General features: G+C 39.7%; 2 protein-coding genes and 1 pseudogene across 6 annotated transcripts; 1 reads left to right on the top strand and 2 right to left on the bottom strand.

Annotated features, from left to right (window-relative positions):
- Window positions 1-5,650, bottom strand: part of LOC118469247 (ATP-binding cassette sub-family C member 4-like) — a 43,168-nt pseudogene extending 37,518 nt beyond the window's left edge.
- LOC111570744 (probable serpin E3) lies at window positions 1,552-22,156 on the bottom strand. Of its 5 annotated transcripts, none has more exons than XM_055012231.1 (12): window positions 21,425-22,154; window positions 19,656-19,796; window positions 16,473-16,587; window positions 13,941-14,083; window positions 12,105-12,347; window positions 9,599-9,797; window positions 9,400-9,500; window positions 9,225-9,311; window positions 8,506-8,589; window positions 4,397-8,176; window positions 2,907-3,018; window positions 1,552-1,757 (listed from the first exon to the last, which is right to left on the bottom strand). In XM_055012231.1, exons 5-10 carry the CDS (start codon window positions 12,133-12,135, stop codon window positions 8,166-8,168), a joined length of 513 nt encoding a protein of 170 aa, XP_054868206.1. In that variant the 5' UTR covers window positions 12,136-12,347; window positions 13,941-14,083; window positions 16,473-16,587; window positions 19,656-19,796; window positions 21,425-22,154; the 3' UTR covers window positions 1,552-1,757; window positions 2,907-3,018; window positions 4,397-8,165. The 5 variants fall into 5 exon arrangements, with proteins under 5 accessions (XP_054868206.1, XP_054868205.1, XP_054868203.1 ...); XM_055012230.1 differs by having other exon boundaries at window positions 2,167-3,018; XM_055012228.1 differs by lacking the exons at window positions 1,552-1,757; window positions 2,907-3,018; window positions 4,397-8,176 and having other exon boundaries at window positions 8,197-8,589; window positions 21,425-22,156.
- Window positions 17,648-18,402, top strand: LOC118470324 (myb/SANT-like DNA-binding domain-containing protein 4). The gene is made up of 2 exons (XM_035948428.2): window positions 17,648-18,061; window positions 18,159-18,402. The coding sequence occupies exons 1-2, from the start codon at window positions 17,656-17,658 to the stop codon at window positions 18,284-18,286; spliced, it is 534 nt and encodes a 177-aa protein (XP_035804321.2). The 5' UTR covers window positions 17,648-17,655; the 3' UTR covers window positions 18,287-18,402.
- Window positions 22,157-23,823: the final 1,667 nt, after the last annotated feature.

Genomic DNA, 23,823 nt, shown 5'->3' on the forward strand with positions numbered 1-23,823 from the left:
GTAATAGGGTATTTATTCATTTTTCATTCTTGTATATATATCATTGTTATTATAATTATTATCTTTACTGTAGCAAACTGTAGTTAGTGCTGCTCTGAAAGATTTTTGCTGCTCTAACACTGGAAATTTCCCCCGACCTGGGGAGTAATAAAGGACTGTTGTATATCTATGTGCAAGAACTGATACCTCATCTTCCTGTATATAGTCTTCTACATGGTATTTAAAAAAATCTGCGCATATATCCCTCGGGGCTGGAAACTGATTATAGTTTACTGCTACGGTGTATGGCTCTGGCATTAAATATACTACATATATAGCTGGTGGTAAATTCAAAAATATGTAGACGAGCAAATCAAGTATAGTGAGGGTGATGCAGAGTAGATTGATGGAAATGGGCAGCTGGAAGCAGTGGGCTGGAGGAAGGTCAGCAGCAGCAGCATCCCACAGATGGAGATTAGGCCAGTTGGTGGGAGAACCGCCACAGATCTGAAGCATCCAGCTCTGGGATCAGGGACACTCGGAGAAAGGACACAGGGAGAAACAGAGTGAGTGTAATGCAATAATGGTATATATATTTATGGTATACCATTGTATATAATGCTAGATAGAGAAGGGCTCAGTGCATCCAGAGAGGTCCTCCAGCAGCCTAGGCCTGTAGCAGCAGAACTAGGGGCAGAACTAAGGGACGTCCAAGAGGAAGACTCCAGCTGACCCCCTCGGGGTCCCCCAGTCAGTCCTAACTATAAGATTTGTCAAAAAGGAAGGTTTTAAGCCTGGTCTTAAAATTAGAGAGGGTGTCCGCCTCCGGAACCCAAACTGGGAGCTGGTTCCACAGGAGAGGAGCTGATAACTGAAGGCTCCGCCTCCCATTCTACTTTTAGAGAGAAGTTACAGGTCGCTTCTCCGAGTAAGCCTGCAGTCTGAGAGCGAAGAGTTCTGCTAGGATAATATGGTACTATCAGGTCTTTAAGATATGATGGAGATTGGTTGTTAAGAGCTTTATATGTCAGAAGAAGGATTTTGAATTCTATTCTACATTTCACAGGAAGCCAATGAAGAGAAACCAGCATAGGAGAAATATGATCTCTCTTGCTAACTATCGTCAGTACTCTGGCTGCAGCCCTACACTGCACTACACCAACACCGATTTAGCAAGTCTGAGTTCTGAACCGTGGCTTTGGTACCAATAAGCCGGTTTTGTGTAATAGCCTAAAACCGCCTCAGATTGTTGACTGTGGTCATAATGACTTATTTACTGAGCATTGAGAAACCTGCTTCTTGGAAAAAAAGAAAAGCATATGAATAACATAAAATGATATGACATAGAATAATAATTATAAATACAGTGATGTTACTTTGAACAGGTGAATGATCAGGGAGCCTCTGTCACTCAGGTTGTCTACAATCTGGAAGTTACTGATGTAACGATGCACTGAATTGGACAGCTGGACACACACATAAACAGAGTCAGCTGTTAGCTAGTTAGCAACGCCGCCGTCCTAAACATGCGATCATTCATGTCTCATCCATTAGAAGGTCATTATCATGATGTAGTAAACTTTTTACAAACTTTTATTTAAAATACTACATTCATTTTAAAGACACTTAAATACACCATTGACACAAGCTTTCAGATTTTTCTGCACTAGCACTAGAAGGTGATTACCATCTCCAGGTCAGAGTTTTCTGGGGTGAATCCAGTTGGTAGACTGATATCAAGAACCACCATCCTGACGTCTCCGGGTCCTAGAGCCCTGCTGTGAATGAGAAAAAGAACAGCACTGACAAAGGGCACGATGACTATACGACTATAATCAGCTGCTGTCACATTGTTCATGTAAAGGCATAACGTACAATCAGTCACTGATCAGATTAAAGTCTTTGAGCATGTGAGCAGCAGCATTTTAAAATGAGTCTGAAAGAAAAACCAGAGGAATCGGTCTTTACTGAGGCACACCAAGAATCCATGAAGAACTACCTGCAGCAGCAGACTAACAGATGTACCTGCATCTGCAGACCAACAGATGTTCTTCCACAGAGCTCTGACATCGTTTGTACTTCAAATGCTATATTTATTGTATTATGAACTCTTATCATGCTCTATTTTTATTGCAAATAACACCGATTTGCACTTTATTGTAAATATTAACAGTTTTTTAAGCTCACCTCTGTAAATACCAGCATTTTAGGCAGATTTGGGATGTCTGTTGCATGCTCATTCGCACAGTGGCCCTCTATCTTCTATGTAACACGTGAGCTCATGCATACCTTGAATCTCCCTAAGGGAATGAATAAAGTACCTATCAGATAATGTACAGAGTGTCAGTCCACAGAGGAACTGGCACAAGATATTTTGAACTACCCAAAGCTGTGAAACTGTGCCCTGCAATTTGTAATAAGGTAGTCGATATTGCTGCCGATCTAACATTTTGCACAGTCGTGTACACGTATAACAACAACAACTACTTGATCTTGTCTGACTTTTCTACATCTGCTGGAGGCTTTTCTGGTCCGGGACAGCAGCAAAGCATTAATTAATGTACAGCTGTATATATTATATGGTGGGCTAGAGCGTATGTAATAGTGTATTTGATGTAATTATGCTCCAACGTGTTATTTTGATCTTAACAATCATGTATTCATTTGATCTTAACAAAAATAATACGAACAAAAAGTCCCTGAAGATGAGCACACACAGTCCTTGCATTGTGATGTATGCAAAACGTATGTATTTTAAGAGATTGTACGCGAGTGTTTTATAAATTCAATTTACTAAATTTACTCAGGTCAGCAGTCAAAATGCTTTGTTTTTTTTTTTTTTTTGTTAAAGTGCATTTGCTTTAATTTGTCACCCGTCTGAAGGACGTCGTGTAAAATATGTGATATAGTGTGAGAATTTGATCTACCGCTGGATCCTTCAAAAGTGACGTTGAGATCAAAGTGCTTGCAGGGCATTTTCTCTTCCACCTCATGCAGCTGATTGTAATAGGTCACAACCCGTGGTCGTCTTTCCCTGTACTGGAAAGAAAACAAACAACAAACAAACATAAGAGGAAAAGCAGACAGTAGCGTATAAGTATTGTACTCATAAACAAAGCCCTTAGCGGCAAGGTCTTTGTGATATTTCTGAAATACATTTAGAATGGATTGTTGCGGTTTCAGCACGCCATGAAAGTGAGACTCGAATGAGGTCAGTCTTGGTTAGTAACCCCATACTCCATTCATGTCATTCTACAACATTCTACAAGTCCATTCTTATGTATCGTGATAATACCTCTAGTATTCCTTGTCCATTTCCTCGAGCCTCTACTTCCAAATCAAGATTAGCAGGCAACTGCGAACAGAGAAGAAGATTGCCTGTGAAATGCTGTGCATTATTATGTAATTAAATTGGAGATATTAATTGATAAAGGAGGTATATTTTCTGCTCTATGTTTCACTGATAATGTTTGCATTGCTAGTTCTCAAATGGTTGTTGTAGGAGTTTCTTTTTTTTTTTTTGGTTTGTTTGTGTTTGTTGTAGGAGTTTCAGGCACCCCATAAGTAAAATAATTTTTGATCAAGTTTATGTTTCAAAAGCAGGATTAGATGTGGAACATTGTATGTGATTCTTGTAGGAACACTTTTGAGTGTGATGGGAAGAGGCCTTGTTTGTCAATTAAATAGTGGTATTAATTGTACTGCAGATTAGTTGTTTGTAGAAAAGAACAAAATCAGTTTAGTGTTTGAAATTAGGTAATGATGTTAAATGGTTAGATTGTGGAAAGTTTTAATATGAAAGACAGTTTTAGTGGTAATGACATAAAAGTATAGGAAAATCTTTTTGAGTTTGTTGTGTGGTATGAAGTCTGTGTTGCAGTGGTGTTGTTTTTCATAGTCCATGTTTAGAGTATGAAATTGTAAGTGTGCCAGTTACACTTTTATTTATGCCAAAAATGATAAAGTTATGTGAAGGGATTTTATTGGGTTATGGTAGAGATTGTGTGCATGTTATCAGAGGGATGCAATTGTGTGCAAATACAACATTTATACAAATGGTTTACAGGTATTATATGTTTGCAATATATATAGTGCTTATGGATTTTGTTTGGATGTTAGTTAGCGGTTGTTGTTTCTAATAAATTGTTTGTGGCAATCATGAATAATATGATAGTAAGTGTGGTTGGGTAGTAGATAAAGTTGTTATTCAGATTTGTAGGATTGCTGTCACATGAATTTGGTAGGAAATGTTTGGTGCAGTACATTTTTGTTTCTATGTGTATAAATGATTGTGTTAGTTTGGTTTTACCATCTGTTTTGTGGTTTAAATTGTTTTTATTGAATGTAAGTAATGGTATTTTGATTTAAAGAAGGAGACCTGATCAGTATTTTTATAGATTTCTCACATTTAGTTTACCATAGAGTTTCCATTGAAGAATTTGTCGGTCTGAGTTGAGTTGAGTTGAGTTGAGTGAACACGGCAGCCAGACTTTCCAGGTTAATGATGTTTATTGTTGTTGCAGATAACTCTGTGCTGCACTGGTAGACAACTGTGGCTACTTGTGGATAACTGTGGCTAGCTGTGGTTCTGAAACATCACAAACAGGAATACTGAATCAGTAAGACATTCAGCATAAATGTAACCACAATAATAATTATACTATGAAACAGTAACACAAATGCACATAAACACAATAACGAAGGGCAAAATATTATGCATGGCTCAGCATTTCAATCACATGACGGTAGCAATGTAGCCAAACCCGCTCGGACAGACAACATGGTGGGCTAATTGCTAAGCTAACGTCCGTCCTGTAAAGTGTCGCTAAACGATCAACAAGTAACACTAAACAGTGCATAATCATGCTCTACTGGTGGAACACATGACCACTCACCTTCATCATTTACACACAGCAGGTTAAGGAAGAAAAAAATGCAACATGCATCCAGTTCAGACATGTGCACAGGAGAGAACTAGCTAACAACTGTGCTGCAACATGGAGAAAAGCTACGTCACACACGAGGTGCGTTCAAGGACATTACGTAAAAAAACACAAACATCCGATTAGCTCAACAAGGGAGGAAATACAACTATAACGCAACCCATACAACATCATGATCAAAATATGAGGGCTTTCTAACAACACTGTATGACATATTTCAACTACTTGACAAATTATAACAAACTTCTAACATGAAATTTCTATTTGTGCTTATGTACACGTTTTACTCACAGACAAATAGTCTCCAAGGTAGCTTAGCTTAGCACAAAGACTGGAAACAGGTTAGAACTGTTAGCCTAGTTTAGCAAAGACTGGAAACAGGTGGGAACTGTTAGCTTAGCTTTGCACAAAGGCTGGAAACAGGTTAGAACTGTTAGCCTAGTTTAGCAAAGACTGGAAATAGGTGGGAACTGTTAGCTTACCTTCGCACAAAGGCTGGCAACAGGTGGGAACTGTTAGCCTAGGTTAGCAGAAAGACACAACAGGTTTGAACTGTTAGCCTAGGTTAGCAGAAAGACAAAACAGGTTAGAACTGTTAGCCTAGCTTAGCATAAAGACTGGAAACAGAGGAAAACAGCTATCCTAGCTTAGCATAAAGACTGGAAAGAGGTTAGAACTGTTAGCCTAGCTTAGCATAAAGACTGGAAACAGAGGACCACGTTACCCATGAGCCTCTGCTCCTGGCTGGCTCAGAGACATGTTACCCATGAGCCTCTGCTCCTGGCTGCCTCAGAACCACGTTACCCATGAGCCTCTGCTATGATAATAATATGAGACAAAAAATGAACAAACTGAATAATAAAATAGCCATTAAAACATGCAAGATGACCCCTAAAGTAACTAAAGTAACAATGTGAGACCAAAAATGAACAAATTGAATCAAAAATAGCCATAAAAACATGCAAAATTACCCCTAAAGTCACTAAAGTAATAATATGAGACAAAAAATGAACAAACTGAATCAAAAATATTCATAAAAACATGCAAATTGACCCCTAAAGTCACTAAAGTAACAATATGAGACAAAACATGAACAAACTGAAGCAAAAATAGCCATAAAAACATTCAAAATGACCCCTAAAGTCACTAACCCTTTACTGTACACATTACTGCCCTCTGGCGGACACAGCCGGTAACGACACTATTATTATTTGAGGCAAAGCTGGCGACATTACAGAGGAGCAACACTTCCTGTTTCAACGTAAAACTATCGTAATGCTATTATGCTAAAACGTGGTTTTGTGAGACTCAGAAGAATCTGCAGTATGAAACAAAATCTATTTAAGGACCACTAGTTTGTCGACAGTCTCAAATTGTGTTTGTTGTCACTATACGTTCAAAAATGAACACGTTATAGCTAATGTACAGATGCATTCGTGACCGGAAGTGTTAGCCGAGCTAGCGGAAGTGCAAACGAGGGTTTGCTATGACACGGACTCCTACCTTAACATGCGTAGTTCTAAAATAAATCCTCTGCAAGACACAGCGCTCTAGCTCCTTTTCCTGTCCCAGGTCTCACGTTTCAGCCTGATAGCGTGATCAGCACCTTTTAAAGAGACGCTGCTTGTAGCGCTGGAGTTAGCTTGTCACTAGCTTCTGATTAGCTGCTAGCTCGCTAACGCTGCCATCACGGAGAGGCAGCCATAGATTGTCATTAGCTACGTTGTGGATTCGTTTCCTGTTTGGACGTGACTCGGACTACAACAGAAGTAATCGGAGCAAGTGGAGAAGCTAGCTGTCGTCAAATACGACTTGGTTTACACCAGAGATCCTTCTGAATCGACCAAAATCGCTTAGTAATACTTTTGACATAAAATGTACAATAAAGAAAGATGCTTTTACGTTGAAGATGAACAGGAAGTGCTGCTCACCTGTAATGTCGCCAGCTATACCGTTAGTAATAATGTCGTGTCGTTACCGCCTGTGTCCACAAGAGGCCAGTAGCGCCCCCTCCTGTGACATGATCTTACATGAGAGAGATTAGATGACAGCAGAGACTCAGACACAAATCTCTGTCCCTGCAACCGATCAATAATCAATAACAACACTGATACATTATCAACCAATCATATTTTGGCCATTTTGTACATGTTTCTGGTAGTTTTATCTCATATTTTGGTCATATTCACGGGACTCACCTGTTTTGAGAAAATCTCCACAACTCCTTGCACTGCTGGCATTTTCTGCACTTTTACAATTACATGTATTCCACAAGCCACTTTATGCTGATGTCACTTATAGTGTAGTAATACTGTATTTATTCATTTTTCATTCTTGTATATATTATTGTTATTATAATTATTATCTTTACTGTAGCAAACTGTAGTTAGTGCTGCTCTGAAAGATTTTTGCTGCTCTAACACTGGAAATTTCCCCTAACCTGGGGAGTAATAAAGGACTGTTGTATATCTATGTGCAAGAACTGATACCTCATCTTCCTGTATATAGTCTTCTACATGGTATTTAAAAAAATCTGCGCATATATCCCTCGAGGCTGGAAACTGATTATAGTTTACTGCTACGGTGTATGGCTCTGGCATTAAATATACTACATATATAGCTGGTGGTAAATTCAAAAATATGTAGACGAGCAAATCAAGTATAGTGAGGGTGATGCAGAGTAGATTGATGGAAATGGGCAGCTGGAAGCAGTGGGCTGGAGGAAGGTCAGCAGCAGCAGCATCCCACAGATGGAGATTAGGCCAGTTGGTGGGAGAACCACCACAGATCTGAAGCATCCAGCTCTGGGATCAGGGACACTCGGAGAAAGGACACAGGGAGAAACAGAGTGAGTGTAATGCAATAATGGTATATATACTGTATATTAAATACAATGGTAGATAGAGAAGGGCTCAGTGCATCCAGAGAGGTCCTCCAGCAGCCTAGGCCTGTAGCAGCAGAACTAGGGGCAGAACTAAGGGACGTCCAAGAGGAAGACTCCAGCTGACCCCCTCAGGGTCCCCCAGTCGTCCCCCATCGTCACCTTCATCAGTAACACCTGACAGGAAAACCTTCATCATCATCAGTTACACCTGACAGGAAAACCTTCTTCTTTATCTTCATCAGTTACAGAGTTAGGGTTCTTCAACAGGTCCTCCATCAGCAGGTCAGTTCTGTTTCAGGTCATCAGATGAAGCTCTGGGAAACGTTGCATCAATGTAGAAAAGTTTCCTGGATGGTTTTTTATTTCACCACTGAACATGAATCACAGAACAGAAACAGATCATTTATTAATTTCATTTTTAAACTTCTGAGAGAGAAGGTCCAACAGGAGTAATTCACACACGTGTTCCAAAGCTTCTGTTCACAAAAACCCTCCAGGAGCTCAAGGATAGGTCACCTGTTGATGCTCAGCTCAAACCTGTCTGCTCCACTGAGTATTTCTGTAGTGTCTGATCAGTGCAACTCATTCAAAGATCTATTTATTTTCATACTAAAACTAAAATGTCAAACAGCATACCCTGACTAGGGTGCTTTTCTAGACTAAAACATTGAAAACATCTGTATGATGTGAAGTAAATACCTGTGTGAACCTGTTGCAGTAGAAATAAGAACGGCCGATCTGCTTTGAAAACTGGATCTCGGGATCTTTTGAGGAGGACCATCCCTGCAGGGATAGAAAATCATGTTTTAGAAACTTTAGACAGTTGGTTTGTTCTGTTCTATTAACCCTCGTGTCGTCCTGCGGCTCAAAATTGACCCGTTTTAAATTTTGAAAATGTGGGAAAAAAATATTTTCACAGTGAAACTTCTGATGTCCACATTTTCAACATTTTGGGGAAATTGTTGAACATTTTTTTGGTGGAAAAAAAAATGTTAAAATGTTTCTCAACAACATTCATAAAAAAAAATCAACCAAAATCCAGCGAATTTCACTGGATTTTGGTTGATTTTTTTTGTGAATGTACTTAAAGACAATAGTAGAAGTTTTACTGATATATATATAATCACTTTAGATAGATTTTTTTGGAATATTTTTACTCATTTCTTGAAAATATCTACAAGATTTTTCTTGCCAAATCTGGGGGATTATTTTAAAATAAAACTTTTAAGGGAAACTTCTAAGGAATTATTGGAGTTTTCTTCTGAAGCTTTTGCAAATTTTCAGAAATTTGGGGAATTTTTTTGCTGAATTTTTGGATCTTTTTTCAGACAAGGAAACAATATTTTTTGGTGCCCGTAAATGAGGACAACAGTAGGATTAATATCTATTTGTTGTATTAATATCTATCATATTATCACCAGTAGCAGCAGCTGCTTTGGTCCCGTCCTCCGTGACTTCTATCCTGACTTCATGGAAGGCATCAGACACATAGAGACCCTCCTCCACTTCAGAAGGAACAAACTGTCAGATACCTGAAGAACCTGGGATTAAACCTGAAGGACATCCTGGATGTTTATGAACTGATGGACTGACCTGAGATCCCGGTGAAGTCGGCTGCTGTGGGGTTGAAGGCGTCGCTGATGCCCATAGCGGGGAGCACCGACCTCAGGTTGAACTTGTTCTGCATTCTGAATCTGGAAACACCAGAAGAAGATCCATGTTTATGAACCAAGCCTCATGAAGAGTCTGCAAGTCCTGAACCAGTCTCTAATCCTGAAGCATTGTTCTCTACCTTGGGAGGAAGATGTCCATCCTGGTTCTGCGCAGGCCGGTGTCCCAGGACGCTAGGTGGCGCTGTGTGAGCTGAGCCTCCAGGGAGGACAGTAGCGTCTTCCTCTCGCTGGGTAGAAGCACCTGCAGGCTCAGGGAGCGGCCCAGGAACGGCAGCTCCAGAACCGTGTAGCGCTGATCCGATCCCGTCCTGAGCTGACCTGAGGGGAGATCAATGAGGTCAGGACTTCTTCTGATTCAGTCATCAGTAGAGTTTAGCTCAGGTCTATTTCCACCTGATTTCACTTTAAACCTCACAGAACCATGTCCAACAGATTAAAAGAAAGACAACACCAGAGTAGAAACAGAAACGACTCACATCATTTGTAAATGCCAAACATATTTAACTAAACATTTTATTAAATATCGAGAAAGTGAAACATTTTCTCTTGTCACTGTGATAATAAACAATTATTGGATGGTGAAAGAAAATGTATTTAAATGTTCTGAATGGAACAAGGTTGTAATTAAATACAGGCAGGACTGGAAAATAAAGAGATTACAGAGATAACAGTGAGTTTCTAATAAATGTGGAGCTGCATGTCTGATAGAGGAACTGGTTGATGAGAAACAGATGGTAGAAGCTCCACTGGGATCAGCTGCAGAGAGGGATTAATGTCATTTAGTTCTGAAAATGACAAAGAAACAGTCAAACATCACCTTGATGATGGTCAGAACTGTCACTGACAAATGTTATTGAACAACCATCTAAGAAGTTTAAATAACTGAAGTTCCAAATGTTCATAGAAATACTGCTCTTTTAAATTCACTGGATATATATATATATATATATATATATATATATATATATATATATATATAAATAAATTATATATATATGTATATATATACATATATATATATATATATATATATACATATATACACACACACACATATATATATATATATATATATATATATATATATGTGTGTATATATGCAAAAGTATTGGCTCATCCATCCAAATAATCAGAATCAGGTGTTCCAATCACTTCCATGTCCACAGGTGTATAAAATCCAGCACCTAGGCTGCAGACTGCTTTTACAAACATTTGTGAAAGATTGGGTCGCTCTCAGCTCAGTGAATTCCAGCGTGGAACTGTGATAGGATGCCACCTGTGCAACAAATCCAGTCGTGACATTTCCTCACTCCTAAATATTCCACAGTCAACTGTCAGCTGTATTATAAGAAAGTGGAAGTGTGTGGGAATGACAGCAACTCTGCCACCAAGTGGTAGGCCACGTAAACTGACGGAGCGGGATCAGTGGATGCTGAGGAGCATAGTGCCAAGAGGTGGCCAACTTTCTGCAGAGTCAATCGCTACAGACCTTCAAACTTCATGTGGCCTTCAGATTAGCTCCAGAACAGTGCTTCAGCAGAGAGCTTCATGGAATGGGTTTCCATGGCCGAGCAGCTGCATCCAAGCCATACATCACCAAGTGCAATGCAAAGCGTGGGATGCAGTGGTGTAAAGCAGCCACCACTGGACTCTAGAGCAGTGGAGACACCTTCTCTGGAGTGACCAATCACGCTTCTCCATCTGGCAATCTGATGGACCAGTCTGGGTTTGGTGGTTGTCAGGAGAACCATACTTGTCGGACTGCATTGTGCCAAGTGTAAAGTTTGGTGGAGGGGGCATTATGGTGTGGGCTTGTTTTTCAGGAGCTGGGCTTGGACCCTTAGTTCCAGTGAAAGGAACTCTGAATGCTTCAGCATACCAAGACATTTTGGACAATTCCATGCTCCCAACGTTGTGGGAACAGTTTGGAGCTGGTCCTTCCTCTTCCAACATGACTGTGCACCAGTGCACAAAGCAAGGTCCATAAAGACATGGATGACAGAGTCTGGTGTGGATGAACTTGACTGACCTGCACAGAGTCCTGACCTCAACCCCATAGAACACCTTTGGGATGAATTAGAGCAGAGACTGAGAGCCAGACCTTCTGGTCCAACATCAGTGTGTGACCTCACAAATGTGCTTCTGGAAGAATGGTCAAAAATTCCCATAAACACACTCCTAAACCTTGTGGACAGCCTTCCCAGAAGAGTTGAAGCTGTTCTAGCTGCAAAGGGTGGACCCACGTCATATTGAACCCTATGGATTAGGAACGGGATGTCACTTATGTTCATATGCAAGTCAAGGCAGGTGAGCGAATACTTTTGGCAATATAGTGTGTGTGTGTATGTATATATATATATATATATATATATATATATATATATATATATATATATATATATATATATATATATATATATATATATATAAGAGCAACCACAGGGAGAGCAGAAGGGGAGGATGCTGCGTGAAACGTGCAGCAGAAGCGACTTCAGATGAGTGAAACTAATCACAGAATTACACCCAGTCATATAATACACTGTATATACACTCTATAACTAAACTGAACAGTTCCTTCTAACTACATCCTAGAAGCTCATCCAGTGGATGATTCTGGTCCCTTACCAAAGCTGACCTCTGCAGCCTGGTACTTCATGGGCACCTTGATGGGAGTCCCATCAGACAGGATGAAGGGCAGGTTCTGGGAGTTGGTGAACAGAAACTGCTTCTGCCAGATGCCCCTGAAGGCCACCGTGTTGACCAGCGCCACCTGCAGGTGGTGTCCCCACCACAGGGCCTCGGCCTGGGCCTCTCCTGATCCAGAGAGCTCTCCGCTGCTGCTTCCTGACTGGAGGGGCCACGACTCATCTGGAGGGAACCAGGGAACGGCAGGGGTTAATGGAGAGGCCACGAGGCTGTTATCGACTCATGTGGTCTGATGCCATGAATAAATGAATGAACTGGACGACTCACAAGAACACAAAAAGAAAAAGCCGAACAAGAAAACAAAAAATCAGCCATCAGGGATCGCTGCAAAAGAAATAATCTTATCATGGACTGGGACAGGGGGAGGATTTTAACATCAGAGACCAACAAACATAAACGATGGATCAAGGAGGCCATCGAGATCAGGAAGCAGGCGAGCTGCTCCATGAACCGGGATGAGGGGGACTACACCCTCTAATACCTGGGACCCCATCCTCCAGAGACCACCGGACGGCGGGGGGCGTGGCCTATCTGACAGATTCTGACAGATCTGTCAGACTGGTCACATGATAAAAAGGACACGTCAGCACACGCCAGATGACGCTCTGAAGAAGACTGTAGTTGCAGTTGAAACATGTCAGCTAAGGTGAAACCATCTTATTTTTGATTTGTCAGTGTAAAAGAAATAACGCTATCCTATGATAGTCAACAACAAAATGAACATCATCCAAATAATAAAAGTTTCTATCTATCTATCTATCTATCTATCTATCTATCTATCTATCAAAACATGATTACAGTGAAACAGCTTTGAAAGAAGTCAAAAGTCACACTGTTTTCCTGTTCAGTCCCTTCAAATTTATTCATTTTTCTGTTTTATTTTTGGTTATGTGATCATTTTGCATTTCTTTATGGTCATTTTGTGTCTCTTTGCGGTCATTTTTGTGTGTTTTTGTTCAAATTTTTTGTTTCTGTGATTATTTTGTGTCTTTTTGTGGTCATTTGGTCAAAACTCAGGCTTCATTAGCTGTAGCACATTAGATCTAACAGTACAATTGATGATAAGCATTAGCTCTAATACGTTACTGTAAAAAATTAGCTGTCATGCATTAGTTGTAGTATAATATATGCAATACATTAGTTGCAGTACAACAGATGCAAACAATGAGCTCTTATACATTTAAACTATTGCAGTAAAAGATGAATATTAGAGCTAAAATGCTGCAGTAAAAGAAGAATATTAGCGGAAAAATACTGCAGTAAAAGATAAATAATATGTGTGTGTGTGTGTGTGTGTGTGTGAGACACTAAACCACAGAAACATAACCTGTAGTTACTGTGCGTAGAACACAGCTGTGTTTACTCGCACTAAGCTCCACTCTCCTTACTGAGCATTTAAAGGTTTGGAAGATCCTCCATGATGGTGGAGGGGACTGATTTCCAGGTCACAGTAGCAAAGAGCACTCAAGGAGTAAGTATAAGTTGGATGCTTAGAAGCGCTATTGTTAAATATAGCAACTTTTATTATTTTCGAGCAGCTGTTTGCCACATGCAGCCCTAAACTGTAACAGCTCTCCAATAGAAACACTTCTTGGTGAACAGTTTTATGACCAGGAAAACAATTTGGACTACAATGTACTCTTCATATATGTTTATATTCATGGAAACAAAACCATTGCTCACTTGTTGAACATTGAATGCAGTGGACACACACCATCAGAGTCAAATGGTTTGGACAAAAAGGAAGTCTCTTACTACTAAATCAAGACATCAAACTTGCGGAAGATCATGGTGGAGACCTCAAAGTTTCGCTCCAGCCATCCATTTGTAGCCTGAAGTCCTGCGAGAGGTTGGACATGTCGGCCCACTTCCTCATCTTAGAGAAGAACTGGATCAGACTGAGACAAGGACATGTTAGGATTTATTTTTTTAAGGCACTGCTAGCTGAACACTGAACTTGATGTCACATATGAGTAATACAATATTGATATTTGTAATGTATAAAACAGTGTTATGGTCACTTTAAGAAGTACCTGCGCAAGGTATTATGGGATTACCCCATGTTTGGCAGTCTGGTCTGGCAGTTCAGAAGTAAACACACTGAAAGACACCACTCTCGTTTCGCCTCATTATATTTTATGTCGATATAAGATATACAGACATTACAATATTAATAACCATTTGTTGTGTAATTAATGTATGAGTTGTGTTGACCTGAATAGAGAGAGAGCATTAACCCCAGGCTCTGAAGGGTTAAATACATGATGGATACACACAGGTCAGGCTGGAAAGCTACAGCTGCGCGCGCACACACACACACACACACACACACACACACACACACACACACACACACACACACACACACACACACACACACACACACACACACACACACACACACACACACACACACACACACACACACACACACACACACACACACACACACACACACACACACACACACACACACACACACACACACCAGTACAAAGAGTGTTTTCACACACACAGCACATTCCTATGTCCTTATAATAAAACAACTAATTTTACTGAAACCGCTAAACTCAAGGTTGTTTAAGAGTGGAAACCATAATAATCCTCCCTATGAGACACCACCAGCAGCTGCATCACATCTCAGTTAACAGAGGAATAAGACTGACAGGTAGAGAGAGGGAAGAGGGTTCTAAGAGGTTCTTTTACAGGATGGTTCCTGGAGATTGGATGAATCGTGTGCCAGAGATATGGACGTATCTGTGCACCAACCAATGGGAGAGCTAAGTCTACACCACGGTTATCCCCACCTTTAGCCAATCACTGTTCAATATTTGAATGATATGTTTGTGTTCAATAACCAATCACATTTCACAATACGGTATAAAATGTTCTGTTCATATCAGACTTTGTCATTTTCTGGGAGGCTGTTCCAGACAGAAAAGGTCCTTGATCAAGATTCTTTTGAGACACTGATGGCAGAAAATAAACAGCTTAACTGGAAAGTAGTAGTTTGTTTTCTATCTCAAAAAACGAACCTGCTCAACAGACACAAGTGTCAAAAAGCATTCACACAAAGCAACTAACTTTCCACTGTAAAATAACAAAAACAAGGGTTTTCTTGCAGTGAGAATTGTTTTACACCATCCAGAGGTTTGAGCAGGCACCAAAGGAAAATAATAACAGAACTTAGTATGAAATCCGTTTTCACATTTTGGGTTCCAAGTACTCAAGCATTATTGATGTGTCTGTTACTGAATAGTGAGAAAAAACAGAAAAATACTCAGATTTTTGTCAGATAAATTCACTCTACAGCATTTTATCAGTCATGCTCACTGCTGTGTGTGGTCAAACATCCATTTTAAGATAAGAAAAACTCAGCAGTAGGTTTAAGAATGAAACTAGCCCAGATGTTAAAGAACGACAAGTCTAAAAAAGAACAGGAAAACATTTTCAGTTCAGTGGCTGAACTAAATAGTCTGATACCAAGTCGAAGAAGTCATCTTGATGGTGTGGTTGCATTTTTGTTAAAATCGAAGATAAACTTTGCAAAAAACTTTTTAATATCACAACTCAACAACCACCTTGGCAGAGCATCTAAAGACAGCAGGTTAAACGCATTCGTTTTCTAATCCTGGATCATTCTTGTGTTGGAATCACCAGTTCACATATTTCTGTTTTCAGAAATCATAGGAATAAGGGGCTGCTCTGTTGTTATCATATCACAATATCTCATTCAGAGTGCAGTTATTTCTGTTACTGATCTACATCACCATGTAACACAAAACGCCTGCCTGGTGGCTAGTTTGGCCTCAAAAAGAATGAGCAGCTTCTTCTGATGCTGCTACATCCCAATACTCATGTTAAAATAATGTGTTTTTTGAAAATGAATACTTGTAAACATTCTACTCGACCCACAAAATCAATTCGGAACCTCTAAATGTGTACACTATGGGCTCTCTGAGAAATGTTTATAACCTGAGGTAGCTCTGTGACACAGACAAAGAGGAGATATAAAAACAGGTCTACTGTGCTTGTTCACTGGCTCCTGTTTAAAATAACTCACTGAACAACTGCTGACATTTTTCAACTCACTTTGGCAAAGCCTGAGTTTGCAAACACATAGTTCATGATCCAGTAGTTTGAAGGATTACACAGCTTTAAAAGAATAAAAGACATTTAACCAGAATCCATTAGTTATTTAAAATAGTTGAGTGTTTTTATGCATTGGGCCGTATTCAGAGGCAGGTTTTACTGGATTATTGTCCTGCAGAGGCGCCAGCGTCTGACCTGAGTTTGGACGAGTGAAGGATCCTCCCTCCATCAGTCCTTTACCCACTGTGGGAGTGGAGCCCTTCCTGCAGGCTGCATCCAGCCAACAGGCCAGCCAGTGCACCACCTCCCCCTGCAGAGACACACAAAGTGAACCATGTTAGCAAACAGCGGCGGCACCATCGTTCTGCTGATACAGAAAGCTTGATGACCGCTGGTCCGCTTCAAGCAATTTAAACAGAAGCATGAAAGGTTATGCACCACAATTACACATGTACACACACTTAGCTAAAACCTCTGCAAAACTTTAACAGTAGAAATCACAAGTGGTTGTTTTGACAGTGAGTCTGTTGAATGCCCCAGTGAGACATAATTGCACAGCATTTTAGCTGAGGTACTGAGAATTACATTTTTAGAAATAAAAGTCAATTAAAAAAAAGCACAAAAGACAACTGCATTTGGTCTTCTAACTCATTTTCAAACATAATACCTACACAAAACAGCTGACAGCAACAGCAAATTGGGTCTGAATTATTCTGACAATTATTTCATCTAATGCATCACTTTTTAAGAAAAAAGTCAAATGTGTGTATTTTCAGTTTTTTTATGTCACTGTAAGAAAGCATTTATGTCCACTTTATGATTTTAGATCCTGCATTTAGGTTTTCAATCTCATTTTCTCCTTCCTCTGTACGTTTTTGACATCATAGTAATTCTAATTATTATTATTATTTCCCACCTAACACATTTTGTAACACACAGAAATGTGACACAACCAGGTTGTTGTTGTTGCTATTACAAATTCAATATATTCAGGTGTGTGGCCTGTTCAATCTGGCATCCCATATTTTTTTTTTTTAACCAATTTTCTGACAAGCGATTAACAGAATGATCAACTACTCATCTGGGGCCTCATTTATAAAACATTGCGTAGGATCCACACTAAAAGTTTGACTACCCCGAAAATCGGAAATAGGCGTACGCCAAAACATATTCTGATTTATAAAACTGTGCGTACGCACAACTGCACGCAACTTCCCATTTATAAATCACACTCCAGCTGGAAGATTGCGCAGGTGGATCCACCTCGCATCCCGCCCACGACACACCCACATTCTACCATGAATGGTCAATGCAAAGTAACTTATGAATGTATTTGCATATAAACAAGCTGCTGATCCACAGCATTTTACGCTCAGTCATGGCAGAAAAAAGAAAAGGAAATTTTTCGGAGACCGAGATAGAGGTGCTTGTGGATGAGGTGGAGGCCAGGAAGAGTATTTTGTTTGGTGGTCATAGTAGTGGCATCACTAACAAAAGAAAAGGCACTGAGTGGCAGCAAGTTGTCACCTCTGTCAACAGTGTGAGTGCCACAGAGAGAACTGTGGCAGAGGTGAAAAAGAAGTGGTCTGATTTGAAGGTGGAGACCAAGAAGAGAGTGACAAGCCATCGCCAAAGCGTGTCTGCTACAGGTGGGGATAGAGGCAAACCTGAGCCCACACCTCTGGACAGCAGGATAGCATCCATCCTCGGGACGGCCAGCGGGTGTGGAATCGTGTCAGAGAAGGAAGGAGACACCGATTTGGCAGAGCCCACAGAGGAGACCGGTAAAATACACTTTTATCTGTTTATTAAATGTATTAAATATTTAAATGGACTTGTAAAAAGGCAGTGAACTTATGCTTTTTTCCTCCGTCACTCTAGAGTTGGAAACGCTGGCTGACGAGGAGGTTCCGACCACAGCGTGTCCTGTCAGCGTGGATGAATCCTGGCTGTCCCCAGTACAAGTACATCCTGAGACCATGGCACACCCAGAAGTGGTCGGGTCCTGACAGACAGAGTCCTACAATCACAAAGGGACACCATCGGTGCCATAAATGAAGTGCGGGATGAGCTCCAGCAAATACGCACCGTAATGAACAACATGTGTGAGGTCCTGTCTGACATTGCTGCCTCTATTAAAGATCTTGTTAAAAAAAATGAAACGTACTTTCGGTCTTATTGTAAACGCTGCATAACACCCCGGCTCTACAAGTGTAATATGTGATGACAGTAAAGGTTTGGGATCAATCTGGCTTCAATTCACCACCTCACCGTCTGGCACTGCCGTTCCCTCTGTCTGCAAAATGTCCGTAAGCAAGCATCAAAGTTGGCGCACCGGTGCGCATATTCTCACGCCACGTTTATTTTTATAAATCACAACCCTTGCGTTGGAAGTGGCGTACGTAACTTTCTAGCCCTGTTTTGTGCGTAAGCAAGCTTTATAAATGAGGCCCCAGCTCCCGTAGGCCCGGTGAAGCAACCGAGAAACGGCGACTCCACCTGCAGCCTCGGACGTGCTGCCGAGACAACCACGTTCTCACCACACTACCGACCCCCCAACGGACTCCAAGGGAGTTCGCTCTGAAGCCTAACAGGGACAGAACCACAGCGACTTATCACCACTGTACAGCTACAGAAACACAGAACTCAGAACTAGAAACACCAGCATTACATCCGGCAACAACCTGTCCTCTGAGTCAATCTACAAAACAATTCAACTTACCAAGAGCTGCTTCTTAACTCCAGAAAATCCTCACCACACGCGCTGTTCCCATACACCGAATGAATGAACAGGTCACACAACGTCACTCCCGACGCGACAACCCTTGACTCATTCACACACACAAAAAGTCTCAGTCTCCGCCCACAACGGCAAGCACGCAGATCAGCTACCGCTGCTTACACTAGACCGTTTAGACGAGCCTCCATTTGTTACAACTCGGTTCCTCAGTTGTAACAAAGACGCTGAGACCACCACTGTACGATGCAAAAACAAAGCTTTTATTACCAAACAAACTAATCTGTCACTGCTGCCCAGGCCCAAATCAGCCGGATGTCTACGAGGGACTGGAGCTCCCCGGACACACCGCTCCTGTCAGCGAGAGCCCTCGACTAGAAAAGGAGAGCAATTAAATGCAGCTGAGCCACTGATTGCAGATGTGCCTCAGTCAGGTGGCGACACTCCTGGTGTTGAGATGGAGGGTCGTCACAATATGTAAAACAAATATATAAAAAATAAGAAACTATACATATATATAGAGAGAATATTCAAAAATAAATATATTAAATATTTAAAAAATCATATTAAAAACAAAAACTGATGTTGTATTTCTGAAACAGTGGGTTTTACAGGCGAAAGTTAATTTATCTTTAATTTACCTTTAATTTGAAATTCTCCTCTTCCTGTGGGTTTAGGTGATGTCATGAGTTTGTCATGTTGCCGGTGTTCCAGTTTGACTGGTTAACTGGCGATAGTTTCCGTCTCCAGATGTTTCGTCCGCAGATTCGTCACGATCAGACCTGGATTTACGTGAAATAAAGATACCAGATAAAGAAGACCTCACCGAAAAACGTCGGCATCACTACTTAATAAAGTCTATATCCATGTAAATATCATCTACAGACAGTAAAAAGAAACGTGCGGGCCGAAATAAAAAACACGTATTTTTCAAGTACGGTGAGAGGATTCGAAACCACGTAATCCTGCGATAAAATTACGAGACCATCGTTTTACTCAGTGTGCTACCAATCAGCTTGACGAGCATTCCGCTTCATCCATATAGATCGCTGTCATTCTGTCAGGTGTTTAACACCTGGTGATCGTTCAGGAAACACGCCCATGTCAACTGGGGATAGTCACAACTTAACACAGGCTTCCTGGTTAAGAACGAGTCAGAAAAATATTTATTGTCTCACCAAGAAAACCCACAACATAGAAGCACGTCCACTGCTGTGTTGTGTGTTAGTTTGTGAGTTCAGTGGAACAGATCCAGAGCAGAACTTCAGGTTTAACTCGGGTTTGTTCCCAGAAACACTCAGACCCTCAGCAGTCTCCCATCAAAACAACACGCAGGAGAACATCAGCTTTATTTGCTAAAATACATCGGAATAAACTGAGACCACCTTGTTTAAACTAGTCACTCAGAAAACAATAAAAACTTGTTCAGTCATCCGCGTCCTAACCCGTCATTCAGAGCACTTTAACCTCTGACAATACTTTTTTTTCAAAAAGGAAGCGAAGGGATCCGACCTGGTCAAAACAAACAATATATGTGTGTGATTTGTGTCTTCCCAAACATCCTGGCTGGTTTAGAAATGGCAGAAGATACTTTTAAAGATGTCACAGAGGAAGACTAGTGTGAATTGTGGTGCTTGACAGGATTTGATTTAATGATATGTTCCTAATCCACCTTAGAGTACATGTAAATTAGGTAAAGTTGGCAAGATATTCACAGATTCGGACTTCCGGCATCAATAACTCATGAGATATACATTGTAAAAACATAAACAATGCCTCTTTCAAATCGCTGTAAGCTAGACAATGTGCTACGAGGCCAGTTTTATCAAAAGTCGCTGTCTTTCAAGTTGTAGAAATAGCACTGATGTCTATGAGCAGCCGGCTGTGCAACGAGTGAACAGGGACCGTCTGCAAATAGCAAAACCGCTGCAACAGCGAAGAGAGACACTACACAAATATTCAATTATTTAACTTTTATACACTGTAGTGTCACCAAATTTACTGCAGCCATCAATTGTCTCCTGCTGGTCATACTAAAACTCTTGGTTTGATACTAAATACAGAATCTGAATTATAAGGAATTTTTTATTATTTTATTATTATTTTATTAGGCATAAAATTCAATAACTTCACTCTTATGCATTGTAGTGTCACCAAAATCACTGGAGCCATCAACCGGCTTCTGATGGTCATACTACAACTCTTGGTTTGATATTAAGTACAACATTTGAATTTTTAATAATTTTTATTCGTAATACAATTCAATAACTTCACTCTTACACACTGTAGTGTCATCAAATTCGCTGGAGCCATCAGTTGGCTCCTGATTATCATACTACAACTCTTGGTTTGACATTAAGTAAAAAATCTGAATTTTAAGGAATTTTTGTAGTAAATAAAATTCACTTACTTTACTCTTAAACACTGCAGAAAAAATAAACGCCATCCAACCATCAAAAGGGTCCTACTGATCATACCTTCAGGTTTTTTCTTCCAAGTATTGTCCGTGCAGTCCTTAACTTGGAAAATATTATTAGCTGTTTAACATTAGGGTTTAAATGAATCAGTTAAGGCTGCAGCCTCGTAAGAAAGCGTCTGACTGTCTTTCTTCCCAATCGTCAGTACTTGAGGAGACAGTCTAAACAGTTTAGTTTGGTATATTGATGTTATCTGATCCTCTCTTTGATGAGGAGTCCAAGTTCCATTACTATTCAGTATCATGTATTTGGACAAACAGGTGCACTGTGGATCTAAAAATATAGCCCCACACACATCAAGAGAAGAGCCGTCAAAGCTAATTTACTCATAATCCTTAAACTTCACACACAAGCATGCACACTAAATAGTGTGCACATCTTCACATGGCAATAAACAACCCAAATCATTAAAATTCAGTTACTTTTGGTTGTTAATGTTACACAATCTACCAAAAAAAAAAAAAAATGGATGACCACTTTTAACTGTTACAACAAAAAATATTTGAGATATATAACAACAATTTCATTACCGATAAAAAAAAAAATCCTTAAAATCATGAAAAATAGTTAAATATCAAACCAAGAGTTGTAGTATGATCAACAGGAGCCAACTGAGTTAGACAGAGTGTAATCTTTTTGCAGTACATAAGAGGGAAGTTATTGAATTTTATTACTAATAAAATAATAAGAAAATAAGAAAAAAATTCCTGAAAATTCTGATTTTTTATTTAATATCAAACCAAGCATTGCAGTATGACAATCAGGAGCCAACTGATGGCTCCAGTGAATTTGATGACACTACAGTACATAAGAGTAAAGTTATTGAATTGTATTACTAATAAAATAATAATAAAATAATAAAATTCATTACAATTGTGAAAAAATGTTTTAATATCAAACCAAGAGTTGTAGTATGACCAGTAGGAGTCAACTGATGGCTCCAGTGAATTTGATGACACTACAGTACATAAGAGTGAAGTTATTGAATTGTATTATGAATAAAAATTATTAAAAATTCAAATGTTGTACTTAATATCAAACCAAGAGTTGTAGTATGACCAGCAGAAGCCAATTGATGGCTCCAGTGATTTTGGTGACACTACAATGAATAAGAGTGAAGTTATTGAATTTTATGACTAATAAAATAATAATAAAATAATAAAAATTCCTTAAAATTCAGATTTTTTTATTTAATGTCAAACCAAGAGTTTTAGTATGACCAGCAGGAGACAGTTGATGGCTCCAATGATTTTGGTGACACTACAGTATATAAGAGTGAAGTTATTGAATTTTACGACTAATAAAATAATAATAAAACAATGAAAATTCCTTATAATTCAGATTCTGTATTTAGTATCAAACCAAGAGTTGTAGTATGACCAGCAGGAGACAATTGATGGCTGCAGTAAATTTGGTGACACTACAGTGTATAAAAGTTAAGTAATTGAATATTTGTCTCTCTTCGCTGTTGCAGCGGTTTTGCTAGTTGCAGACGGTCCCTGTTCACTCGTTGCACAGCCGGCTGCTCATAGACGTCAATGTTATTTCTGCAGCTTGAAAGACAGCGACTTTTGATAAAACTGGCCTTGTAGCACATTGTCTAGCTTACAACGATGGGAAAGAGGCATTGTTTATGTTTTTACAACGTATATCCCATGAGTTATTGATGCCGGAAGTACGAATCTGTGAATATCTTGCCAACTTTACCTAACTGTACAAGTTGGCTAAATATACAAATATGGCAGCACAATATCTTCAGAGTCCAACAGGAATATCCGTAGCTGTAACATTCAAATGTGACTGTAGTCTACTTCAATACCTCCAATAGGTGCTCATGGCTCACTGTGTAGGACTAATAAACCATTGTTTGTTTTGACCAGATAGAATCCCTTTACTTCGTTAAAAAAATTTTTATTTATATATATATATATATATATATATATATATATATATATATATATATATATATATATATATATATATATATATAGTCAGCGGTTAAAGTGCTCTGAAATGACGGTTAGGACGCGGACGACTGAACGAGTTTTTATTGTTTTCTGAGTGACTAGTTTAAACAACGTGGGCTCAGTTTGTTCCGATGTATTTTAGCAAATAAAGCTAATGTGCTGCATGTTGTTCTGATGGGAGGCTGCTGAGAGTCTGAGTGTTTCTGAGAACAAACCCGAGTTAAACCAGAAGTTCTGCTCTGGATCTGTTCCACTGAACACACAAACTAACACACAACACAGCAGTGGACGTGCTTCTATGTTGTGGGTTTTCTTGGTGAGACAATAAATAGTTTTGTGTCTCGTTCTTAACCAGGAAGCCTGTG

Source organism: Amphiprion ocellaris, chromosome 7, assembly GCF_022539595.1.
Source record: "Amphiprion ocellaris isolate individual 3 ecotype Okinawa chromosome 7, ASM2253959v1, whole genome shotgun sequence".
Lineage (NCBI taxonomy): Eukaryota > Metazoa > Chordata > Actinopteri > Pomacentridae > Amphiprion > Amphiprion ocellaris.

Excerpts from the sequence above, each read along its gene's own strand:
- LOC111570744 (XM_055012228.1), bottom strand. The coding sequence starts at position 12,135 with ATGAAGTACCAGGCTGCAGAGGTCAGCTTTG. Across the intron at positions 9,798-12,104 it reads GGCTGCAGAGGTCAGCTTTG|GTCAGCTCAGGACGGGATCG; the intron begins GTAAGGGACCAG and ends ATCTCCCCTCAG. Across the intron at positions 9,501-9,598 it reads ATGGACATCTTCCTCCCAAG|ATTCAGAATGCAGAACAAGT; the intron begins GTAGAGAACAAT and ends TGGTGTTTCCAG.
- LOC118470324 (XM_035948428.2), top strand. The coding sequence starts at position 17,656 with ATGGCAGAAAAAAGAAAAGGAAATTTTTCGGAGACCGAGATAGAGGTG. Across the intron at positions 18,062-18,158 it reads AGAGCCCACAGAGGAGACCG|AGTTGGAAACGCTGGCTGAC; the intron begins GTAAAATACACT and ends CCGTCACTCTAG.